The sequence below is a fragment of the Giraffa tippelskirchi genome, chromosome 12 (genome assembly GCF_054371585.1).
Source record: "Giraffa tippelskirchi isolate mGirTip1 chromosome 12, T2T-mGirTip1v1.2.pri, whole genome shotgun sequence".
Taxonomy (NCBI): Eukaryota; Metazoa; Chordata; class Mammalia; order Artiodactyla; family Giraffidae; genus Giraffa; species Giraffa tippelskirchi.
Window position 1 is genome coordinate 35,561,522 of NC_137286.1, and position 26,854 is coordinate 35,588,375.

The window sequence follows — 26,854 nt, forward strand, 5'->3', positions numbered from 1 at the left end:
AAAATTTCCTAGTTCTGTTTACCTGTTCTGTTTGTATCCAGGCATTTCCTCTCTTTGTTTCTGTTATCCCTAGTTTGCTTAATTAAATTCCTTCTTTAGCAGTTTTCTTTGTGGCTCAGTTTTGAGAGGTCATAGGGCGTAGCCTGGGCTTCCCAGGTGGCCCTAGTGGTAAAGAACCCACCTGCCAATGCAGGAGACATAAGAGATGCTGGTTTGATCCCTGACTCGGGAAGATCCCCAGGAAGAGGGCGTGGCAACCCACTCTAGTATTCATGCCTGGAGAATCCCCATTGACAGAGGAGCCTGCTGGACTGCAGTCCATGGGATCACAAAGAGCTGGACATGACTGAGCGACTGAGCAGGGCTTAGCCTTCACAGACTGTTCTGACCTTCTTAAAGCAGGCACCTTTAAACTCACCTGCCATTTCAGTGGTCAAACCTCTCTCAGTTTTAGATGCTGTTCTCAGATTGACCTGTTGAACTCGGCAGTGAAAAATGGTTTCCTTTTTAGAGTTCTGTTCTCAGGCTCATTGTTCACTCTGACTGTTTTCCTCCGATTTCTCCTTCAGAGACACTGAAACCCTGCTGATCTTTTGGTAGTTTGTCCTCACCCACTCCTGGTTGGAGGCTATGGGGATACCTTGTCACTTACTTGTTGTAAATATTTTCTATGGGTTTTGTTTTTACTGTCCAGTTGCTCTTTCTGTTTTATATGGTGATTCAAAGAAAATCCATAACTTTATTACCACTGCCTTCATCTTCTCAGAATCCTCATTAGAAGTGTTTTAATGGCTAATACTTCACAAGTAGAAATGTATTACAATTTTCTAAACCACTTCTCAGTGTTGAAAACCTCCTTTGTGAATGTTCTCCCTGTTCAGAAACCACTTCAAAACCTTCCTGTATAGTCTTCATGGTTTCAATGGAAAAATAACAATTAATTATCCTGTGTCACATCCAACAGTGCATCATCAAAAGGCAGTCTCTTTCTTACAGAAAGTGAAAACATAATGCAACCCTCTAGAAGCAAATCTGTGAAACCTTGAAGCGTATCTATAGAAAATTAGAGACATATTTTAAGTCACAGAAGACAAAATACAAACAAATGGCTAAGCATACGAATATCAGTTTTTCAGCTAACAAATTGACCAATTTACAAAACAAAACCAGAAATACTAGGTACTGGCAAACCACTTTTGGGGACTTATTCTCATTTTGGTTGTTTTGGAATACATATGAAAAGCCTTAAAAATATGTGTAATCTGTAGCCCAGAAATTTCAGTCCTAAGCTTTGATCAGAAGGAAGTAATTTAAATTGTTTTAATGCTTATTTATTTGGCCGCATCAGGTCTTCATTGCGGCACATGGGGGCTCAGTAGTTGTGGCATGTGGGCTCTCCAGCTGCTGTGTGAGGGCTCAGTTGCCCCACAGCATGTGGGCTCTTTCCCAGCCAGGGTCACACCCACGTCCCCTCCATTGCAAGGTGGATTCTTAAGCACTGGACCACTGAGGACGTCCCTAAAGTTTAGCTATATTTGTTTCCCTAGTATTTATCATATTGAAAATATAAATTCAAATGTTTAACAAAAAAGCATTTAGTAAAATTAGGTATACTGTAAATAATCAGTAGATTATTTTGTAAAACATTATTTCATAGAATGAATATATTAGCAATATTAAATTTAAAAAATGGATTGTAAAATATTATAAAACGCCTATACATTTTAATAAAAATGTATGTGAAGAAAAATGTCTGGATGGTATACTAAGTTATTTTTAGGTGTTAAAATTATAGGAGATTTTTATTTCTTAATTTTATTTATATTTTTTATAATTAGCATGTTGACTTGTATTTTTTTAATTAATTTTACTTGCAGGCTGATTACAGTATTGTGGTGGGTTTTGCCATACACCCATATGAATCAGCCACGGGTGTACATATGTCCCCCCATCCTGAACCCCCCTCCCACCTCTCTCCCCACCCCATCCCTCTGGGTTGTCCCAGAGTACTGGCTTTGAGTGCCCTGCTTCGTGCATCGAACTTGCACTGGTCATCTGTTTTACATGTGATAATATGCATGTTTCAATGCTATTCTCTCAAATCATCCCACTCTCACCTTCTCCCATATTCCAAAAGTCTGTTCTTTACATCTATGTCTCTTTTGCTGTCTTGCATATAGGGTCATTGTTATTGTCTTTCTAAATTCTATATATATGCGTTAATATACTGTATCACCATTTCTCTTTCTGACTTACTTCACTCTTGTTTATTTTTTATAATTAATGTGTTGATTTGTATTAAGAAAAAAAAAAGTCAAACAGAAATAGGAATATATTCTCATTTGGTTTTAGTTTTGAGATTGTTTTAAAAAGTTAACGTTAATGAGAGTGCATGATGCATGCTGTGTGTGTGATTGTAATGTCTTTTAAAAAAATGCAGTTTTTGTTAGTTCTGGGTAGAATCCAAATTTTTCTACGTAATGTCTGCATTTTAGGCTGTTAATGGATTCTATTAGATATGTAAATAGCATTTGTATGCAACTGAAAATAGTATCATTAAGCATTTCACAAAATTAAAAATGTCATTTAAAATACTCCTTTTCCTTAGTGCAGTGATAGAAATTAGATGTCAGAGACTCAGTCCACTTGAGCAGTGTTAGAGGGAGGGAATGTGCAGTAGGAAAAAAGCTTGTTCTTGCGTGTGTGCATGCTAAGTTGCTTCAGTCATGTCTGACTCTTTGCGACGCTATGAACTGTAACCTGCCAGGCTCCCGTCCATAGGATTCTTCAGGCAAGAATACTGGAGTGTGTTGCCATGCCCTCCTCCAAGGGATCCTCCCAACCCAGGGATGAAACCCACGCCTCTTATGTCTCCTGCATTGGCAGACGAGTTCTTTTACCACTAGCGCCACCTGGGAAGCCCTTTTGAACTGGAGTTTTATGATCGTGAACATAATATTGAACCTTTCTGAGCCTTTGTTAAACATCTGTAAAATATAAATATTTTCCCACCTTTCTATGGGGTTGTGAAGACTTTAGCCCTTTGCTGATCACAGCAAGTATTTAATAAATGATAACTTGGATGGTGGTTTTACATGACTTGCTTTCTGTTATGTATCTTTAGAATATATGTTAAGGAAGTTTTCTTTATTTGCTTATGTGATTGCTTTCATTTGACTTGAGAACTAGGTTATTTTTTCAAGTTGCATGTATATGTATATTATACATACTTATCACTTAAGTAATTGCCTTTGTTTGGTGCCAAAGTATAAAGATGTTGTATACAACAGTCCTAATTTATCAATGAAAATAATTACTTCCACTTTTGAGAATATTTTCCACCTTTGGTTGGAGGGATTTTGTTTTACTGTTTTGGTAAGCTTATGATTTGAAAAGTTTCTTTTTCTGTTGAAGTATGGTTGATTTACAGTGTTATATTAGTTTCAGTTGTTCAACACCATGATACAGTATTTTTATAGATTATATTCCATTTAAAGTTATTGTCAAACACTAATTATATAACCTGTCTTGTACACTGCACCCTTGATCTTATTTAATAATTAGTAGTTTGTGCCGTTAATCCTCTTCCATTATCTGGCTCCTCACTTACCCCTCTCCCCAATGATAACCACTAGTTTGTTCTCTGTGACTATAAGTGTTTCTGTTTTGTTATATCCATTTGTTTGCTTTATTTTGGGGATTCCATATATAAGAGAAAATATACAGGATTTGGTTTTTTCCCTCTGACCTTACTAAGCATAGAAGTTTCATAATAAGCACAACTCTATGGCTTCTAAGCATATCTCTAAAGTACTAGCCAAAAATATAGACTCCATAATCATGTTGTCTGGATTTAAATTAGGCTCTATCACTACTATCTACAAAACTGCTAATCGTCATGATCTTGACTTTCTAACTTAAGGAAAGTTATTTGATTCTGTGTCTGTTTCCTAATAGTTAAAATGAAAGTAATAACAATTTATACCTTTTAGTATAATTCAAAGGACTAAATCAATGATCATATGTAAAGGACTTACCTCAATGTACATTGTATAATAAACCTTCATAATACTACTTTTGTCCTTTTTTAATCAAGATATAATTGACATAGAACATTTGTGTTAGTCTTAGGTATGCAACATAATGTTTGATCTTATATATATATATATCTATCTGTATGTAGTGAAATGATTACCATAGTTTAGTTACAGTCTGTGACCACTCATAGTTACAATTTTTTTCTTGTAATGAGAACTTTTAAGATCTACTCTCTTAGCAACTTTCAAATATACAATACAGTATTGCTAACTATAGTCACTATGCGGTACATTACATTCCGAAGATTTACTTAATCTTATAACTGAAAGTTTGTATGTTTTGACCACCTTCATTCATTTGACCACAGATATTATATTAGATCTTGTTACCTTCTTTTCATCATTCATTTAACCTATACTTATTGAGTGCTTACTGTCTGCCAGGCACAGTACCAGACACTGAACCATCACCGAACAAAACAAAGTCAGTGCCCTCGTGAAAGTTACATTCTAGTGCAGGAGATTATAAATGAATATTGATATCAGGCACTGATGACATACATGTTCTATGAAGAAAAATGAGAAGATGGCAAATAATAGAAGGTGTTATGTAATGTTGGATGTTCATTTTAGCTGAGACCATGCAAGTATGTGGAGAATATTCTTGGCTAAGGAAACACGAGTCTTGAGGCAGTACCGTTCCTGATGAATGTGAAGAACAACATCATCCTGAATTCCACTCCTATATCATATTGTCTCCTGGAACTCTCCACTTGTGTTTCCACCATAAACATTTCCAAAATAACATTCTACAACAAAACTCTTATGCTCCTTGTATACATAAATTTGCTGTTAGGGTGTTCAGTAACTTTGCACAACTGCTCAATCTAATATATTAGTAAACCCTATCAGTTCTACTTTTAAATATACCCACTCCATCCATTGTGGAGTGAACAAAGGAGAGAGTAATGTAAGATGAGGTCAGAGAGGTTGATGATGTGGGGCTTAGTAGACCATGGCAAGGACTTGCAATTTTACCCTGAGTGTGATGAGAATGCAAGATTTTGATGAGAGGAATGATATGATGTGATTTATATTTTTAAAAATTGCTGATTTTGTAAAGAAAAGATTTTGAGACCATAGAAGCTGGAAAAATACTTAATAAGCTATTAAGCTATTTCATAATGCAAATGAAAGCTATAAGGCCTTAGATAAGTGATGGTGGTGGAGAGAAGTGATCGGATTGAGATTAATATGGGTATATTTGAAAGTAGAGCTGATAAGATTTACTGATGTATTAGATGTGAACAGTTATACAAATAGTGGCACCACTTACTGAACACTCTAAGGTCAATTTTTAATGTATATTAGGAGCATAAGCGGAGAAGGCAATGGCACCCCACTCCAGTACTCTTGCCTGGAAAATCCCATGGACGGAGGAGCCTAGTGGGCCGCAGTCCATGGGGTCGCTAAGAGTCGGACACAACTGAGCGACTTTACTTTCACTTTTCACTTTCATACATTGGAGAAGGAAATGGCAACCCACGCCAGTGTTCTTGCCTGGAGAATCCCAGGGATGGGGGAGCCTTGTGGGCTGCCGTCTATGGGGTCGCACAGAGTCGGACACGACTGAAGCGACTTAGCAGCAGCAGGAGCATAAGAGCTATGTTGTAGAGTATTATTTTGGAAGTACTTATGTTGGAAATACTCCACTTAAGTGGAGATTTTCAGTAGATAGTTTGATATAGAAATAGAGTTCAGGGGAGAGATCTGGATTAAAGATAAAAATTTGGGAATTGCCTCTGTGAATGATATTTCAAGTCACTGAACTTGATAAATAAGTTTGAATAGAGAAGAAGGAAGTTCTGAGGTGTTGAACATTTATCAGTCAAGAAGAGGAAAAGGATCCAGCAAAGAAGACTTAGAAGGTACAGCTGGAGTTAGGAGGAGAGTGTGATATCTAGAAACCTAGTGAAGAAAGTTAGAACTGGACATGGAACAACAGACTGGCTCCAGATAGGAAAAGGAGTATGTCAAGGCTGTATATTGTCACCCTGCTTATTTAACTTATATGCAGAGTACATCATGAGAGACACTGGGCTGGAGGAAGCACAAGCTGGAATCAAGATTGCTGGGAGAAATATCAATAACCTCAGATATGCAGATGACACCACCCTTATGGTAGAAAGTGAAGAAGAACTAAAGAGCTTCTTGATGAACGTGAAAGAGGAGAGTGAAAAAGTTGGCTTAAAGCTCAGCATTCAGAAAACTAAGATCATGGCATCCAGTCCCATTGCATCATGGCAAATAGATGGGGAAACAGTGGCTGACTTTATTTTTGGGGGCTCCAAAATCACTGCAGATGGTGACTGCAGCCATGAAATAAAAAGACGGTTAATCCTTGGAAAGAAAGTTATGACCAACCTAGAAAGCATATTAAAAAGCAGAGACATTACTTTGCCAACAAAGGTCCATCTAGTCAAGGCTATGGTTTTTCCAGTAGTCATGTATGGATGTAAGAGTTGGACTGTAAAGAAAGCTGAGTGCAGAAGAATTGATGCTTTTGAACTGTGGTGTTGGAGAAGACTCTTGAGAGTCCCTTGGACTGTAAGGAGATCCAACCAGTCCATCCTAAAGGAGATCAGGCCTGGGTGTTCATTGGAAGGACTGATGTTGAAGCTGAAACTCCAATACTTTGGCCATCTGATGCGAAGAGCTGACTCATTTGAAAAAACCCTGATGCTTGGAAAGATTGAAGGCAGGAGGAGAACGGAACGATAGAGGATGAGATGGTTGGATGGCATCACCAACTCAATGGACATGAGTTTGGGTGAACTCCGGGAGTTGGTGATGGACAGGGAGGCCTGGCGTGCTGTGGTTCATGGGGTCGCAAAGAGTCAGACATGACTGAGCGACTGAACTGACTGAGTGAAGAAAGTGTGTCAGGGAGGAAGAAGTGATCTACAGTTCTAATGGTGTTGGAAACTTAAGGAGAGGGTCTAAAATAATTTCTTGGAAGAAGAATGTAGACAAAGTAGACTAAGGTTGCTCAATTGCCTGGCAATTCTAGAGTCCATTTGAGGTGTAATGTCATAAATTTAAAGTGAGATCTTGTCACCATAGTTTGTAATTATAGCCATATTAATCTGCTCAGTTATGGGTACAAAGTAGAGAAAGAGTTGGATTTAGGGTTGAGATTTTTCCATGCAGGTATGAAAGAAGAACAGAGGGACAAGGGAGTTGTGTACGTGCAGGAGAGTAATCATAATGAGGTGCCATAAAATCCAAGATGGCTAAGGAGGGAAGTGGGGCTAAACTCTCTGTGCTTCAGCCAGACCAAATTTCTGTTGCCACTAGCCACATTCTGCTTTCTCACCTCTGCCTGTTTTCTAGGATGCCATTCTCATTTCTCCTTCCTGACACCTTTCGCAACTACCAACCCAAACAAACACACACATACCCAATATCCATATGTCCAAATTCAATCCATCCTTCAAGGGATAGCAGACATGGTGCTTCCTTCTTAAAATCTTTCCTCATCACCCCAAGTGATCTTGTTTCCCCTTTTGAGCTCCTGTAGTACCAAGATGGGTTTTATAGATTTGGGTGTGGTATTTTACCTCTCCCACTACAGTGTGGAGTTGCAGGGCACTTGAGTATGTCCCTGTATGCTTAGCATTTAGCTCAATAGATGTGCAGCAAAGGTTGACAGGTCAATGAAAGTCTCAAGTAAAATGATTTCTTCTGTGTTTACCAAAGCAATTTTTTTTTTTATTTTTTTTTTTTTTATGTTTATGTTAATCTTTTTTTTTTTTTTTTTATAAATTTATTTATTTTAGTTGGGGGCTAATTACTTTACAATATTGTAATAGTTTTTGCCATACATTGACATGAATCAGCCATGGGTTTACATGTGTTCCCCTTCCCGGACCCCCCACCCACCTCCCTCCCCATCCCATCCTTCTGGATCATCCCATTGCCCCGGCCCTGAGCCCTTGTCACATGCATCGAACATGGAATGGTGCTCTGTTTCACATATGACAATACACATGTCTCAATGCCATTCTCCCAGAACGTCCCACCCTCACCTTCTCCCTCAGAGTCCATAAAATTGTTCCATGCATCTGTGTCTCTTATTCTGTCTCGCATATAGGGTTATCGTTACCATCTTTCAAATTCCATATATATGCATTAGTATACTGTATTGTTGTTTTTCTTTCTGGCTTACTTCACTCTGTATAATGGGCTCCAGTTTCATCCATCTCAGTAGAACCGATTCAAATGTATTTTTTTTTAATGGCTGAGTAATATTCCATTGTGTATATGTACCACAGCTTCCTTATCCATTCGTCTGCTGATGGACATCTAGGTTGCTTCCATGTCCTGGCTATTGTAAACAGTGCTGCGATGAACATTGGGGTACACGCGTCTCTTTCAATTCTGGTTTCCTCGGTGTATATGCCCAGCAGTGGGATTGCTGGGTCATATGGCAGTTCTATTCCCAGTTTTTTAAGGAATCTCCACACTGTTCTCCATAGTGGCTGTACTAGTTTGCATTCCCACCAACAGTGTAAGAGGGTTCCCTTTTCTCCACACCCTCTCCAGCATTTATTGCTTGTAGACTTTTGGATAGCAGCCATTCTGACTGGTGTGAAATGATACCTCATTGTGGTTTTGATTTGCATTTCTCTAATAATGAGTGATGTTGAGCATCTTTTCATGTGTTTGTTAGCCATCTGTATGTCTTCTTTGGAGAAATGTCTGTTTAGTTCTTTGGCCCATTTTTTGATCGGGTCGTTTATTTTTCGGGAATACAGCTGCAGAAGTTGCTTGTATATTTTTGAGATTAATTGTTTGTCTGTTGCTTCATTTGCTATTATTTTCTCCCATTCTGAAGGCTGTCTTTTCACCTTGTTTATAGTTTCCTTTGTTGTGCAAAAGCTTTTAATTTTAATTAGGTCCCATTTGTTTATTTTTGCTTTTATTTCCAATATTCTGGGAGGTGGGTCATGGAGGATCCTGCTGTGATTTATGTCGGAGAGTGTTTTGCCTATGTTTTCCTCTAGGAGTTTTATTGTTTCTGGTCTTACGTTTAGATCTTTAATCCATTTTGAGTTTATTTTTGTGTACGGTGTTAGGAAGTGTTCTAGTTTCATTCTTTTACAAGTGGTTGACCAGTTTTCCCAGCACCACTTGTTAAAGAGATTGTCTTTTCTCCATTGTATATTCTTGCCTCCTTTGTCGAAGATAAGGTGTCCATATGTGCGTGGGTTTATCTCTGGGCTTTCTATTTTGTTCCATTGATCTATATTTCTATCTTTGTGCCAATACCATACTGTCTTGATGACTGTGGCTTTGTAGTAGAGCCTGAAGTCAGGCAGGTTGATTCCTCCAGTTCCATTCTTCTTCCTCAAGATTGCTTTGGCTATTTGAGGTTTCTTATATTTCCATACAAATTGTGAGATGATTTGTTCTAGTTCTGTGAAAAATACCATTGGTAGCTTGATAGGGATTGCATTGAATCTGTAGATTGCTTTGGGTAGAATACTCATTTTCACTATATTAATTCTTCCAATCCATGAACACGGTATATTTCTCCATCTGTTTGTGTCCTCTTTGATTTCTTTCATCAGTGTTTTATAGTTTTCTATATATAAGTCTTTTGTTTCTTTAGGTAGATATATTCCTAAGTATTTTATTCTTTTTGATGCAGTGGTGAATGGTATTGTTTCCTTAATTTCTCTTTCTGTTTTCTCAATATTGGAGTATAGGAATGCAAGGGATTTCTGTGTGTTAATTTTATATCCTGCAACTTTACTATATTTATTGATCAACTCTAGTAATTTTCTAGTAGAGTCTTTAGGGTTTTCTATGTAGAGGATCATGTCATCTGCAAACAGTGAGAGTTTTACTTCTTCTTTTCCTATCTGTATTCCTTTTATTTCTTTTTCAGCTCTGATTGCTGTGGCCAAAACTTCCAAAACTATGTTGAATAGTAGTGGTGAAAGTGGGCATCCTTGCCTTGTTCCTGACTTTAGGGGAAATGCTTTCAATTTTTCACCATTGAGGATAATGTTTGCTGTGGGTTTGTCATATATAGCTTTTATTATGTTGAGATATGTTCCTTCTATTCCTGCTTTCTGGAGGGTTTTAATCATAAATGGATGCTGAATTTTGTCAAAGGCTTTTTCTGCATCTATTGAGATAACCATATGGTTTTTTTCTTTCAATTTGTTAATGTGGTGTATTACATTGATTGATTTGCGGATGTTAAAAAAACCTTGCATTCCTGGGATAAAGCCCACTTGGTCATGATGTATGATCTTTTTAATATGATGTTGGATTCTGTTTGCTAGAATTTTATTAAGGATTTTTGCATCTATGTTCATCAGTGATATTGGCCTGTAGTTTTCCTTTTTTGTGACATCTTTGTCTGGTTTTGGAATTAGGGTGATGGTGGCCTCATAGAATGAGTTTGGAAGTTTACCATCTTCTGCAATTTTCTGGAAGAGTTTGAGTAGGATAGGTGTTAGCTCTTCTCTAAATTTTTGGTAGAATTCCGCTGTGAAGCCGTCTGGTCCTGGGCTTTTGTTTGCTGGAAGATTTCTGATTACAGTTTCGATTTCCGTGCTTGTGATGGGTCTGTTAAGATCTTCTATTTCTTCCTGGTTCAGTTTTGGAAAGTTATACTTTTCTAAGAATTTGTCCATTTCTTCCAAGTTGTCCATTTTATTGGCATATAGCTGTTGGTAGTAGTCTCTTATGATCCTTTGTATTTCTGTGGAGTCTGTTGTGATCTCTCCATTTTCATTTCTAATTTTGTTGATCTGATTCTTCTCCCTTTGTTTCTTGATGAGTCTGGCTAATGGCTTATCAATTTTGTTTATCTTCTCGAAAAACCAGCTTTTAGTTTTGTTGATTTTTGCTATGGTCTCTTTTGTTTCTTTTGCATTTATTTCTGCCCTAATTTTTAAGATTTCTTTCCTTCTACTGACCCTGGGGTTTTTCATTTCTTCCTTCTCTAGTTGCTTTAGGTGTAGAGTTAGTTGATTTATTTGATTTTTTTCTTGTTTCTTGAGGTACGCCTGTATTGCTATGAACCTTCCCCTTAGTATTGCTTTTACAGTGTCCCATAGGTTTTGGGTTGTTGTGCTTTCATTTTCATTCGTTTCTATGCATAATTTTATTTCTTTTTTGATTTCTTCTGTGATTTGTTGGTTATTCAGAAGCGTGTTGTTTAGCCTCCATATGTTGGAACTTTTAATAGTTTTTTCCTGTAATTGAGGTCTAATCTTACTGGATTGTGGTCAGAGAAGATGGCTGGGATGATTTCAATTTTTTTGAATTTACCAAGGCTAGATTTATGGCCCAGGATGTGATCTATCCTGGAGAAAGTTCCATGTGCACTTGAGAAAAAGGTGAAATTGATTGTTTTGGGGTGGAAACTCCTGTAAATATCAATTAAATCTAATTTGTCTATTGTATCATTTAAAGTTTGTGTTTCCTTGTTAATTTTCTGTTTAGTTGATCTATCCATATGCGTGAGTGGAGTATTAAAGTCTCCCACTATTATTGTGTTATTGTTAATTTCCCCTTTCATACTTGTTAGTATTTGCCTTATATATTGTGGTGCTCCTATGTTGGGTGCATATATATTTATGATTGTTACGTCTTCTTCTTGAATTGATCCTTTGATCTTTATGTAGTGTCCTTCTTTGTCCCTTTTCACATCCTTTATTTTAAAGTCTATTTTATCTGAAATGAGTATTGCGACTCCTGCTTTCTTTTGGTCTCCGTTTGCATGGAATATGTTTTTCCATCCTTTCACTTTCAGCCTGTGTGTGTCCCTAGTTTTGAGGTGGGTCTCTTGTAGACAGCATATATAGGGGTCTTGTTTTTGTATCCATTCAGCAAGCCTTTGTCTTTTGGTTGGGGCATTCAACCCATTTACATTTAAGGTAATTATTGATAAGTATGATCCCGTTGCCATTTACTTTGTTGTTTTGAGTTCGTGTTGAAACATCCTTTCTGTGTTTCCTGTTTAGAGAAGATCCTTTAGCATTTGCTGGAGAGCTGGTTTGGTGGTGCTGAATTCCCTCAGCTCTTGCTTGTCTGTAAAGCTTTTGAATTCTCCTTCATATCTGAATGAGATCCTTGCTGGGTACAGTAATCTGGGTTGTAGATTATTCTCTTTCATTACTTTAAGTATGTCCTGCCATTCCCTTCTAGCCTGAAGGGTTTCTATTGAAAGATCAGCTGTTATCCTTATGGGGATCCCCTTGTGTGTTATTTGTTGTTTTTCCCTTGCTGCTTTTAATATTTGTTCTTTGTGTTTGATCTTTGTTAATTTGATTAATATGTGTCTTGGGGTGTTTCGCCTTGGGTTTATCCTGTTTGGAACTCTCTGGGTTTCTTGGACTTCTGTGACTATTTCTTTCCTCAATTTAGGGAAATTCTCAACTATTATCTCCTCGAGTATTTTTTCATGGCCTTTCCTTTTATCTTCTTCTTCTGGGACTCCTATGATTCGAATGGTGGGTTGTTTCATATTGTCCCAGAGGTCCCGGAGGTTTTCCTCATTTCTTTTGATTCTTTTTTCTTTTTTCCTCTCTGCTTCGTTTATTTCCATCATTCTATCTTCTACCTCACTTATCCTATCTTCTGCCTCCGTTATTCTACTGTTGGTTCCCTCCAGAGTGTCTTTTATCTCCTTTATTTCATTATTCATTCTATTTTGATTCCTTTTTATTTCTTCTAAGTCCTTGATAAACATTTCTTGCATCTTCTCAATCTTTGTCTCCAGGCTATTTATCTGTAACTCCATTTTGCTTTCAAGATTTTGGATCATTTTTATTATCCTTATTCTAAATTCTTTTTCAGATAGATTCCCTATCTCCTCCTCTTTTGTTTGGCTTTGTGGGCATTTCTCATTTTCCTTTACTTGCTGAGTATTTCTCTGCCTTTTCATCTTGTTTAGATTGCTGTGTTAGGCGTGGCCCTTCTGTATTCTGGTAGTATGAAGTTCCTCTTTGTTGTGGAGGTTCCTCACTGCGGTTGGGGTTGGACAGGTGGCTTGTCAAGGTTTCCTGGTTGGGGGAGCTTGTGTCGGTGTTCTGGTGGGTGGAGCTGGATTTCTGCTCTCTAGAGTGTAATGGAGTGACCAGTATTAATTTTTGAGATGTCTATGGATTTGGTGTGCCTCTGGGCAGCCTGTATATTGATGCTCAGGTCTATGTTCCTGCGTTGCTGGAGAATTTGTGTGGTATGTCTTGCTCTGGAACTTATTGTCTCTTGGGTGGAGCTTGGTTTCAGTGAATTTATGGAAGCTATTGGATGGTCTCTTATTAATTAATGTTTCCCCTGGCTTTCAGTCTTATTCTTGCAGTAGCCTCAAGACTTCTCCTTCCATACAGCCTCAATAATAAAACTTTTAGGTTAATGGTGAAAAGATTCTCCACAGTGAGGGATACCCAGAAAGGTTCACTGAGTTACATGGAGAGATGAGGTGGGGGGGGTGGGTTGAGGTGACCAGGAGGGGAAGAGGGGAATTCAAATGTGGAGAGAGCAATCTAGCCAGTAAGCACTTCCCTCTGTGCTTTCCACAGTTTGGAACCCTCAGAGTGATTCACAGAGATACATAGAGAGGGGGGAGGAAGGTAATAGAGGTGAGCATGAGTAGAAAGGGAGGAATTAAGAGGGGAGAGAGAGATCTGGGCAGTATCCTGTTCCTGAAGTGTTCTCCGGTACCCAGAACACCCTCAGAGATTCACAGAATTGGGTTGAGAAGAGAAGGAGGAGGGTGGGAGATAGAGGTTCCCTGGGGGAGAAGAAAGAGCATCAATAGGGGGAGAGAGTAATCAGGCCAGTGATCACACTCCTGAGTAAAAATGGGTCCTAAAGATTGGGTTCTTAAATGTACAAAGTTGATATCAAATATGTAAAACAAAGATTAAAAATCTAGAGTAGCGGTTAGACTCTTATAAAACTTACAATCTAAAACAAAAGAAAAAAGGAAACAGTGTAAAAAGAAAAAAAACAGTAAAACAGTAAAAAAAGAAACAGTAAAAATATGTAGAACAGGAAAAAAAACATTAAAAAAAAGAAAACACAAAAGGTATAAGATATATGTATGTAGTTTGCTTCAAAAATAGGGTTTTTTTTTTTTTTGCAAGTTAATAGTGGGTTATGAAAATGAAAGTTAAAGGTGTAATAGAGGACTTGAAGAAAAAGGAAAGAAGAGAAAAAAAAATTTTTTTTAATTAAAAAAAATTAAAAAAATTAAAAAAAAAATAATAATAATATTAAAAAATATATATATCCCGGACTTTCTCTGGAGCTGTTGTGAGCAGTGTGGATCTGCTCAGTTTTAGATAGATCCTTATTCCTGCTTATACTTTTCAAGATCTATAGGTCCTTTTTAATGCAGTCGGTATTAACTACAGGGATCTTAATCTGTTGGCCTGTCCCTTCCAAAGCGCTTCCCTCTGTTTATTTGGCTTCTGTTTGGAGATCTCTTCAGTATCTAATTTCCGCCCTGCAACAAAGCGGTGGAGGTGATCTCTTTAGGTTCGCTTGTTCAATCGTGCTGTGGAGAGGAAGGAACACTGCAATTCTGGCGTGCGTGTGGTAAGCTCGCAGTGTCTCGGCCGCACTGGGTTCGCCCCCGCTCACGGCGTGTGTGCTTTCCCCGTCTACCCTGCTCAGGCTTCAGGTTACTCGGCCGGGGAGCGGGCCCTGAGCTGCGTGCACTTCCCAGGTCTAAGCCGCTCAGGTTCAGGCTCCCGGTTACTCCACAAAGGCGCAGACTCGGTTTCGCCCGCGGCTTGTGCCGTTCCCGGTCGGAGCTGCCCAGGCGGCCAGAAGTTTGGCGAGGGCGCTGTCCCCTGTTGGGGCGGTGCGGCTTATCACCACCCTGGTCCCCGCCTCGGTTTACGGGCGCGCCCGGCTCCGGTGTGCTTTGTGTCGGTTCTGGGGAGCTGGTCTCTGGCTGCGACCCTCCCGGCGGCTGTCGACCCTCCGGGATCTCAGGCAGTCTTTGCTTAGAAACTGGGAGCCTGTTTGCAGTTTGGTAGGGGGTGCCCTCTCTGGAGCCGAGTTTGCCCCTTTCCGGCTCTCGCGGGCCCCGCCTGCCCGCTATGTCCGGCGGGGGATGGGGCGGTCCGCAGCCGGCTAGCTCTCCTCTGGTATCGCTCAGTCCTTTGTTCTGTGAGCGGGCCGGCAGTGCCTTAGAGTTGGGCTTTTCGCGTGATAGTTCTCTCTCTCTCTCGCTGTCCCACAGTTTAGGTTACTATTTCAGGTTAGCTCCCTCAGATCGCCCTCGGGGCACTCGGGCCCGGTCCTTACCCTAGGCAATGCCGCCGGCTCCTCTCCGTTCAGCCCCCACTTGCTGGTGGCGGATGATGCGAGCGTCTGGGGTTCTTTGCTGGGAGTTGCTTTAGGCACGTAATCTGTGGATTTTATTTATTTTTTCCTCCCAGTTACGTTGCCCTCCGAGATAAAAAATCCTCCCCCACACCCGCCGGTGAGAGGGTTTCCTGGTGCTTGGAAATTCCTCCTCTTTTACGACTCCCTCCCCGGGACGGGTCTCCGTCCCTAACTCTTTTGTCTCTCTTTTTATCTTTTATAATTTCTCCTACCTCTTTTGAAGATAATGCGCAGTTTTTGTGGAAGCCTGATGTCCTCAGCCAGCCTTCAGAAGTAGTTTTGTGAAGTTTGGTCAGCGTTCAGATGTTCTTTCGATAAATTTGTAGAGGAGAGAGTGGTCTCTCCGTCCTATTCCTCCGCCATCTTAGCCCCGCCTCTCTACCAAAGCAATTTTTGAAGCCAGTGTTTCATAGAGATTACTTTTACTTTCATCTGTGTATTCTTTTATATTCACTGTAGTCTGTAGCAATGTTATGTTGTTTTTAATTATTATTTCATTTATTTATCTTGCAGGAGCACCTTTCCTTAAAGAAATATGTTATTGACATTGTGGTTGAAAGTACAGCTCCACCAGAGCCTTTGAAAGATGGAGAAGAGCGGCAGAAAAATAAAAAGAAAGCCAAAAAGATAAAAGCGCGGATGAACTTCAGGTACCATGAAAAGAAAAAAGTGAAATTGTTAGTCTCTCAGTCATGTCTGAGTCTTTGTGACCCCTTGGACTGTAGCTCACCAGACTCCTCTGTCCATGGAATTCTCCAGGCAAGAATATGGGAGTGGGTAGCCATTTCCTTCTCTAGGGGATCTTCCTGATCTAGGGATCAAACCCGGGTCTCCTGCATTGCAGGCAAATTCTTTACTGGCCAAGCCACCAGGGAAGCCTTCATGTACTATAAATATGCTTAAAAACAAGGAAAAAGTTTTAGTGATGTATCATTTGTAATGTAAATCCAAGGAAGACTCTGCCCCTCCCCAAAAGTTTAAACTTGTTTGCTTCAAGAAAGCCTTGAAAATAATACTGATGAGCCTAATTTATAGCCACTTTCTTTGATTGAGAAAGAAAACTGAATATCGATCTAAAGCCCTTGCTTTCACCTGTTAAGAGCTCTTCTTATAATTGGATGCCAAAGCCCTGCCAAACTTGTGCCTCCTTCAGCATACAATAGTATGTTTAAGTATGTGTAAACCAAGCCTATTTTTCTTTCCAACTATTGATTTTTAAATGAAGTATCAAAGAAAATCAATAGCAATCAACAAATAGAAGTCTGCTGGCTGTAGTGTCAAATCCCATGACTAGGTTTAATCAATTTGGTTGCCTGTCACAACAAGAGAAAGTTCAAGAAATATCTTGAAATGGAAAGTGAGTTGTCAGACCTGTAGTTTATCATCACCCTCCAAAGTGACATCTGAGGATCAGACAGCTGTGTAGTACATCATTACCTCACAAGCTCTAAGCATCATATGATGACTGATGAGTCTTGTTCCAGGACACAAGTGTAGCTCCTCCTTAGGAAATAATTCTTTGCTATATGAAGAAAGGTTGTCTGAATATGTTGTTGCACCTTTATTCCTAAATGGTTAGAAAAAGAGAAGCTTGACCTGTGGAATTATACAGGTCTAGAATAATGGTGAACAGGTATTATCTCTCTATAGTTTCCAATTTCAGATTGCAGTTAAAGATGTCCATTTCATCTTACATAATCAGAGGAAACTTGAGAGTACTCATTCAAGCAAAGAATAGAAAAGGCTTTTTTGGTTGTTGTTGTTTTGTAGTTCCTTGAATTTTCTAAGAATAGTTTTGCCGTATATACTTTAGGGTATTACTGACCTTCGTTTCTAGTTTATGCTGAGAACTTGCTGACCTCCAGAAATGGTATTGAGTCCATCCTTTGGACCTTTCTTTTTTTTCTCTATGTACACATTCCTTTGGTTAGTTCACCAGGTATTTGTCTTGAAATATTCTCCACCAGTTGATGACTACTAGTTTTATATCTCTTCAATTGTACTCAAATTCAGTGTGTCCAAAACAAGTTCCTGCTTTCTTCTCTGCATCTGCCCCTCTAAAACCTCTCCCTTCTAATTTTCTCTATATTAATAACCAGGTACTCTATTCTAGTTGTGTATGCCAAAACTCTTGAAATTGTCCTTGACCTTTTTCTTTCTCCCACGTCTCATCTAGCCTAACTGCAAATCATATTAGCTTTGCTAAAAGTACATTCAGAGACTGTCTTTCTCTAACATGACTACCTCCCCCCTCAATCAAGCCTCCATCATATCTCACCTGAATTATTTCCGTACTTCCCTGACTGGTCTCTTTGTTCCTATCCTTGGCTTCTCACAGTCTATTCTAAACATGCTGACCAAAGTGAACCTGTTAACATGTCAGATCATGTCACTTCTCTTCTCAAAGCCTCAGGGCTTTTACACTCCAGTTTTCCTCTTTCTGGACAGCTCTCCCACATATATCCACAGAGCTTAGCACTGTTACCTCCTTCAGGTCTTTGCTCAAATGTTAACCTTTTCAGTGAGGCTGTCCTTCAGGCCCTGATACATATATAGTAATGCTGGGTTATTAAAGGAAATCTTTAAGTTATAGGAAAAATCCTTTAATTCTGATGCTGCTAATTTTTTGGCATATATGTATCCTTTTTATGCTTACATACCTATATCAAAAGACTTTTTTCATTGCATTATGATTTACATAAATGAATGTAGAGATCTCTAATATACAGTTTGTTGAGTTTTGTCAAACCTACATACTCATGTATAATCCATAAGAGCCTTTGCATTGTTTCACAGTGTCTTTGTGTCTCTTTCCAGGCAGTCTTTCACCACCCTTGGCTCTTGGTAACCACTGACCTGCTTTCTATCATCATAGGTTAATTTTTCCTGTTCTAGAAACACATACAAATGAAGCCTTTGTGGCTGACTTCTCTTACTAAGTACAGTTGATCCTTGAACAATGAGAGCGTTAGGAGCACTGACTCTCCATTCAGTCAAAAAATTCATACATAACTTACAGTTGGTGCTCCATATCTGCAGTTCCTCTATGGTTCCACCTCCATGGGTTTAACCAACTGGGGATTGTGTGGTATTTACTATTGAAAGCAATCCAAGTATAAGTAGACCCATGTAGTTCGATGCCATGTTGTTCAAGGGCCAACTGTATGCCATTTTTGAGATATATCTGTGTTGTGACATGTGTGTAGTTTGTTTTTTTTCATTGCTGAACATAGCATTGTGTGCATATTCCGTAAATTTTTATCTGTTCATCTGTTAATAGACATTTGGGTTTCCACTTACTTGGCATTTGTAAATTAAACTTCTATCAAGTCTTTAGGTGTATTTACATTCTCATTTCTCTTGGATAAATACTTAAAACTGAAATTCCACACTGTTTTTCACAGTGGTGGTACTATTTTACACTTCCATCAGCAACCTTGGGGAGCCCCAGTAGCTCAACATTTGTCAATACTTGGTATTTTTAATTTTTAAAATTTTAACCTTAATTCCAGTGTGAGCATAGTTGTATCTCGTGATTCTAATTTGCACTTCCTTAGTGATTAATAATATGTATTGAGTATCTTTACATATGATTTTTCACCATTCATATCTTCCCTTATGACGTGTCTGTTGAAGGTTTTTGCTCATTTTAAAAGTTGAGTTGTTTGTCATTTTACCTTTGAGTTGTTTATATATTCTAGCTACATGTTCTTTGCCAGTTATGTGTTATGCGAATTTTTTTCTGAATCTGGAGCTTGCCTATACATTTTGTTAACAATAGCTATTGATAAGCAAAAGTATTTTTAATCGTGTTGATGTCTATTTTATCAATATGTTCTTTTTAGGTCTTGTGCTTTCTGGGTTCTAAGAGGATTTGGTCTGATGAAAGGTTAAAAAACTTTAGTATTTTTTTCTAGAAGCCTTGTAATTTTAGTTTTGGCGTTTAGATTTATGATCCAGCTCAAACAAATTAGTGGGTATGATATGAAGAATAGGTCCAAGTTTATTTTTCTGTAGAGCCAGCCAGTTGTTCCAACCCTATTCACTGAAAAGATTTCCTTTCCCATTATAATGTTTTAATACTTTTGTTAAAAAAAAAACTCCCCTACGTCAGTGAGTCTATTTCTGGACTCTCCTATTCTACTCTGTTTTTCTATTTTGACACCTAATAAAAAATATAAATCATCCCATGAAGTCTGAATCTACTTGTGGTCTGTTCCTTTCACACTGTCTTGATTACAGTAGCTTTGTAGTGGTCTTAAAGCAATAGAAATCTTCAACTTTGTTTTCTTTTTTTTTAATTAGTTTATTTTCTATTTTTTAACTTTACAATATTGTATTTGTTTTGCCATACATTGACATGAATCCACCATGGGTGTACATGTTTTCCCCTTCCAGAACCCTCCTTCCACCTCTCTCCCCATCCCATCCCTCCGGGTCATCCCAGTACACCAGCCCCGAGCACCCTGTATCATGCATTGAACCTGGACTGGCGATTTGTTTCACATATGATAATTTACATGCTTCACTGCCATTCTCCCATGTCATCCCTCCCTTGCCCTCTCCCATAGAGTCCATAATACTGTTCTATTTATCTGTGTCTCTTTTGATGTCTCGCCTACAGGGTTATCTTTACCGATTGACTAAATACCATCAACTTTGTTTTCTTTTTGAAGTTTTGTTTTTCCAGTGTCTTACATTTTCACAAAAATATTAAGATCAGTTTTTAGTATCTAAAATTAAAAAGTCTCTTGGGATTTTGATTGGCATTGCACCGATCTGTAGATAAGCTTAGGAAGAAAGGATATCCTGATAATTTTGTATCTTCCAATTCATGATAAGATATGGATCTGCATTTGTTTAGAGCTTATTTAATTTCTCTAGTAGTTTTTTGTAATTTTCAGTTTAAATGCTTTACAAATACTTCATTAAATTTATCCCTAATATTTTAAGTTTTTGTTGCTATTGAAAATTATATTTGTAATATTTTTTTGTTGTTAGCATATAGACAGAATTACTATTTGTATATCCACTAGATATTGGGACCTTTCCAAATAGACTTATGAACTCTAATAGTTTCATAAATTTATAAGATTTCTTTATGTACATAAACATATCAGAATAAAATCAGTTTTATTTGTTTTTTTCTACTTAGTATACTGTTTATTTTCTTCTATTGTCTATTGCTCTGTGTCTCACCTTTTACAAAATATGAAACAGAAGCTTTGGTGCTGATCTTAGAGAGAAAGCAGTAGGTTTTTCACTATTAAGTTATATTGACTATAACATCATATCCTACAATTTCTGTAGATGTCATTTCTCAGGTGGAGGGGGCTTTATTCTATTCTTAACTTCCTGAGTGTTTTTTTCTTAGCTTGATATACCGTATTCGCAAATGCCTTTTCTACATCTATTGAAATGCACTCTTTCATTTTATCAATTTGGTGCGTTATGTTGACTTGTTATGACAGCTTTAGTGAAATACAATTTGCATCCTATTCCCATGTAGGGTATATAACTCTATACTGACTTTTGAGTGTTAAGTCAACCGTATACTCTTTTAATAAACCCCATTTTCTCATTATATATAATTTTTTTTTGTATATTGTTGGATTAAGTTTGCTAACTGTTTATAAAAGATTGGTGCATTTATGCTTTTGATGTATGTCAATCTGTAGTTAAAATATCTTTGGGTTTTGTGATCAAGAGAATGTTGGCTTGCTTAAGTGGGTTGAAAACTATTTGTCTGTGTCTGCAGGAGTTTCTATAGGATTAGAATTAGTTGCTTATTTAAATTATGTATATAATTCATCAGTGAAGTCATATTTTGTATTTCTTCTTCAGTTTTGGTATTTTGTCTTTCAAGTAGTTTGTCCACTTCATCTCAGTTGTTGAATTTATCAACACAAAGTTGCATTTATTATTCCATTATACTTCTGATTTCTAGTCCTGCACATAGGAAGCTTGGAAATCATCACTCACTCCATCCTAACAACAGGTAAAAATGTGAAAAAAGTGAAAAATCAGCAACTCTTCTTAGATCCATAAGATACATGAAGTAACAGTGTAGGATGCAGCCTTCCAAATTTGATAGACAGATAAGCAAATAGAGAAAATCACAACTTAACCAGAGCAGAAACCTCTGTGGAAATCAGCACTAGGGTAGGAGAACCTGAACTATAATTGATGAATCTCCAGATGTTCAAGGTGGACAAGTATGGGAGTCAGAACTACACAAGATCCCCACACTTCTGTGTACTTCACCTCTAAGAGCTTGACCAGGTTCTCAAAGTGAGTATCACAGCAAAATGCTTTTGCTTACAGCAGGGAATAAGGAACTGTTTTCAAATATGCCAAAGCATTTTGTTCTTCTTAAAAATGTCTGCCTTCCCATCATCACCCTGTTACCAATATGAGACTGAAATAAAATAATAGGCCAATACCACTGATGAACATAGATGCAAAAATCCTCAACAAAATTCTAGCAAGCTAAATCCAACAATACAGTAAAAGGAAATCAAGTGGGTTTAATCCCACGGATTTAAGGATTTTTTAGTATCCCTAAATCAATCAGTGTGATACAACATATTAACAAATTGAAGTGTAGAAACCATTATGATCATCTCAGTAGATGCAGAAAAAGCTTTTGCTAAAATTCAGCATCCGTTTACGATAAAAAAAGTGCTCTTCAGAAAGTGGGCATAGAGGAAACCTACCTCAACATAATAAAGGCCACATATGACGAACCCATAACTAACATCATACTCAATGGTGAAAATCTGAAAGCGTTTCCTCTAATATCAGGAACAAGACAAGGATGTCCATTCTTGTCATTTTTATTCAGCATTGTTTTGGAATTCCTAGCTATAGCAGTCAGAGAAGAAAAAGGAATCCAAGCTGGAAAAGAAGTAAAACTGTCAATGTTTGCAGATGACATCATAGTATACATAGAGAAAGATGCTACCAGAAAACTACTAGAGTCCATCAGTGAATTTGATAAAGTTGTAGCATACACAGTAATCTACTGCTTTTTCATCCACTGACAATGAAAAATCAGAAAGAGAAATTAAAGAAACAATCCCATTTATAATTGCATCAAAAATAATATCTTGGAATAAATCTGCCTAAGGAGACAAAAGACCTATACTCTGAAAAGCATAAGGCACTGATGAAAGAAATCAAAGATGACACAAACAGATGGAAAGCTATACCATGTTCTTGGATTGGAAGAGTCAATATTGTCAAAATGACTGTGCTTCCCAAGGCAATCTACAAATTCAGTGCAGTTCTTATCAAATTACCAGTAACATTTTTCACAGAACTAGAATCAAAATTTTAAAATTTGCATTTTGATACAAAAGACCCTGAATAGACAAAGCAATCTTGAAAAAGAAAAATGGAGCTGTAAGAATTAGGCTGCTTCAGACTATACTACATAGCTACAGTTATCAAGACAATATGGTACTGCACAAAAACAAAAATAAGATCAATGATGCAGGAGAGAAAAGTCCAGAGACAATCTCGTGCACCTGTGGTCACCTAATCTATGACAAATGAGGCAAGAATATACAGTGGAGAAAAGATAGTCTCTTCAATAAATGTTTCTTGGAAAGCTAAACAACTATATGGAAAAGAATGAAGTTAAAACACTCCCTAACACTATACACAAAACTAAATTCAAAATGGATAAAAGACCTAAATGTAGGACCTGAAACTGTAAAACTCTTAGAAAAAAACATAAGAAAAACACTTTTTGACATAAATGGGACCTACTTAAAAGCTTTTTCACAGCAAAGGAAAGCATAAACAAGAGGAAGACAGTCCACAGAATGGGAGAAAATATTTGCAAACAAAGCAGTGGACAAAAGATTAATCTCCAAAGTATACAAACAGCTCATGCAGCTCAGTATCAAGACCTAACTAGACATTTTATCAAAGAAGACATACAGGTGGCCAAGACACACATGAAAAAGATGCTCAACATTACTAAGAGAAATGCAAATCAAAACTACAATGAGGTATCACCTCACACCAATCAGAATGGCCATCATCAAAAAATCTACAAACGATAAATGCTGGAGAGGGTGTAGAGAAAAGGAAACCCTCTTGCACTGTTGGTGGGAATGTAAATTGATATGCCACTAGGGAGAACAGTAATGTGCTGCTGCTGCTAAGTCACTTCAGTCATGTCCAACTCTGTGCGACCCCATAGACGGCAGCCCGCCAGGCTCCTCTGTCCCTGGAATTCTCCAGGCAAGAATACTGGAGTGGGTTGCCATTTCCTCCTCCAATGCATGCATGCATGCTAAGTCGCTTCAGTTGTGTCTGACTCTGTGAGACCCTGTGGACAGCAGCCCACCAGGCTCCTCTGTCCACGGGATTCTCTAGGCAAGAATACTGGAGTGGGTTGCCATTTCCTTCTCCCGAACAGTAATATAGTTTCCTTAAAAAAACTAAAAATAGAAATACCATATGACCCACTACCAATCCCACTATTGAGCATATACCCTGAGAAAGCCATAATTGAAAGAGACGCATGTACCCCAGGGTTCACTGAAGCACTGTTTACAATAGCCAGGATATGGAAATAACCTAAATTTCCGTTGACAGATGAATGGATAAAAAAGATGTGGTACATATATATAATGGAATTTTAATCAACCATAAAAAGAATGAAATTGGGTCATTTGTAGAGATGTGGATGGACCTAGAATATATCATACGAAGTGAAATAAGTTAGAGAAAAAAACAAATATCATATAGTAACACATATATGTGGAGTCTAGAAAAATGGTACTGATGAACCTATTTGCAGGGCAGAATAGAAATGCAGGTGTAGAGGACAAACATGTGAACACAGTGGGGGAGGGAGAGAGTGGGATGAATTGAGAGACTGAGTTTGACATAAATACACCACCATGTGTAAAATGCATAGGTAGTGAGAACATGATGTATAGAGCACCACAGCTTGGTGTTCTGTGATGACCTAGATGGTGGAATGTGAGGGAAGGAAGATCAAAAGGGAGGGTATATATGTATACAGATAGCTGATTCACTTCATTGTACAGCAGAGACTAACACAACATTGGAAAGCAGTTATACTTCAGTTAAAAAAAGAATGAATGAAATAATGCCATTTTCAGCAACACAGATGGACCTAGAGATTATCATACTAAGTGAGTGATATAAGTCAGAGAAAGACAAATCTCATATATCACTTATATGTAGGATCTAAAAAAAATGATACAAATGAACCTATTTGTGAAACAGAAAGGAACTCACAGACATAGAAAAGAAACTTACGGTTTTCAAGTGGGATAGTTGTGAGGGGGATAGATAAATAGTTTGAGATTAACGTTTACATACTATTATATATAAAATAAACTGCAAGGATCTACTGTAGAGCACAGGGAACTGTACTCAATATCTTGTAATAACCAATAATTTAAAATAATCTGAAAAAGAAAAAATTCATTTATATGTATCACTGAGTCACTTTGCTGTGCAAAATTATAGATTAACTATAATTCAATTTTTTAAAAGAGGGTAAAAGTGAAAGTCACTCAGTCGTGTCCAACTCTTTGCAACCCCATGGACTGTAGCCTGCCAGGCTCCTCTGTCCTTGGAATTCTCTAAGCAAGAATAATGTAGTGGGTTGCCATTCCCTTCTCCAGGGGATCTTCCTGACCCAGGGATCAAACCCAAGTCTCCTGCGTTGCAGTCAGATTCTTTACTGTCTGAGCCACCAGGGAAGCCCATAAAAGAGGGTAGTGGCATTTTAACTTACCTTGATCGTATCTCAACTTCCCAACTCAGCAGAAGCTGCATCCCTGTTACAGGTACCTAATACTGGAGAAGAACAGATCTTGTATTCAAAGAACCATAACGGTTTTGACCTGTCTGATGGTTCTCTGAAAGGTTAGTTTTAGGAGTTTGTCCTTCTTTTGCCTAACTCAGAATTCTCCAAGAGCTGAGGAGACTACCTGCTGGTAATTGTCAAAAACAATTTGAAGGCAAATGTATTAATTGATGATACCTGGTGCAAGGAGGGCATGGCAACCCACTCCAGTATTCTTGCCTGGAGAATCCCCATGGACAGAGGAGCCTGGTGGGCTATAGTCCATGGGGTCGTGAAGAGTTGGACATGACCGAGCAACTAAGCACAGCACACAAGTGCAAGGATATACAACTAGTATAAATAATTGACTAATAAAAACTTGCAGGGAAAGGTTGAGGGTTGAGATGCTTTGGGAAACAAGGGCTTTGAAAATCTCCCACATACTCTGAGAAATCTGGAAGGCCACATGTATGCCCAGGGATGGGTACATGATTAGAAAAGACCCAAGACAACCCTGGAGTCTTTTCCCTACCTGATCATCAGGCTTTTATGCAAGCAGGAAGTGAGGGCTAAGACAGTGTTGTAATCTGCTTGACTGTGTCTTGTTGGCTTGCCCCAACACAGTCACACAGCTCATCTGCAAATACTAGATTGGGACTTTTGTTGTTATTATTTATGATGTTCAAAGAAATCTCTTGGATCACTAGCTGATTCCTAAAATAATGGAACCAAGACTTCAGGGATCATAATGGCAAAGAATATAAACTTTAGAATGTTAGTTTAGAAAAGTCACTAAACAAATGTACAATAAGCAAAAACAGGCCCTGAGAGGAAAGAGAATCTGATTTCTAGAGTTGCTACATTATAATGCTTAAAATATCTGTTTTTTTAATATGGCATTGATCTTTTTTTTTGTAACTTTGAACATTTTATTTTGTATTGGGGTATAGCCAGTTAACAATGTGGTGGTAGTTTCAGGTGAACAGTGAAAGGACTCAGCCATACATATACATATATCCATTCTCCCTCAAACCCCCCTTCCACCCAGACTGGCATGTAACATTGAGGAGAGTTCCATGTGCTATACAGTAGGTCTTTGTTGATTATCCATTTTAAATATAAGAGTGTGTACTTAAGGAAAAGTTGCAAGGCATGCAAAGAAAAAGAAAATTCGCCCATATTTTGGGGGAGGGAAATTAATAGAAAGTGTCTCCAGGGAAGCCCAGACATTGGCCTTCCTAGACAAAGACTTTAAAAATTTAAAATGTAATCAGGGAGCTGAAGGAAACCATGTGAATGATATCTAACCAACTGGAAAAGGTTAATAATGAGATAAAAAATTTTTTAAAGGAACTAATTTTGTAGCTGTAAAGTACAAAAATTGAAGTGAAAAATTACTTAAAGGGTTCATCAGGTTATTTGAGCAGGTAGAAGAAAGAATTGGTGACCTTGAAAACTGTCCATTGAGATTATCCTTTCTATAGAAGAGAAAGAAAAAAGAATGGGTGAAAGTCAGAGACCTGTGGGACACTATCCAGCATACCAACATAAATGT

At 38.0% G+C, this 26,854-nt stretch overlaps 1 protein-coding gene across 30 annotated transcripts in view; it reads left to right on the plus strand.

The window, feature by feature from the left end:
• Positions 1-26,854, plus strand: part of SCAPER (S-phase cyclin A associated protein in the ER) — a 407,833-nt gene that overhangs the window by 158,363 nt on the left and 222,616 nt on the right. For all 30 annotated transcript variants that reach the window (XM_081549564.1, XM_081549573.1, XM_081549582.1 and 27 more), the window contains one exon: positions 15,975-16,111. In XM_081549564.1, coding sequence (XP_081405690.1) covers positions 15,975-16,111 — 137 coding nt within the window. The remainder of the gene's footprint in view (positions 1-15,974; positions 16,112-26,854) is intronic.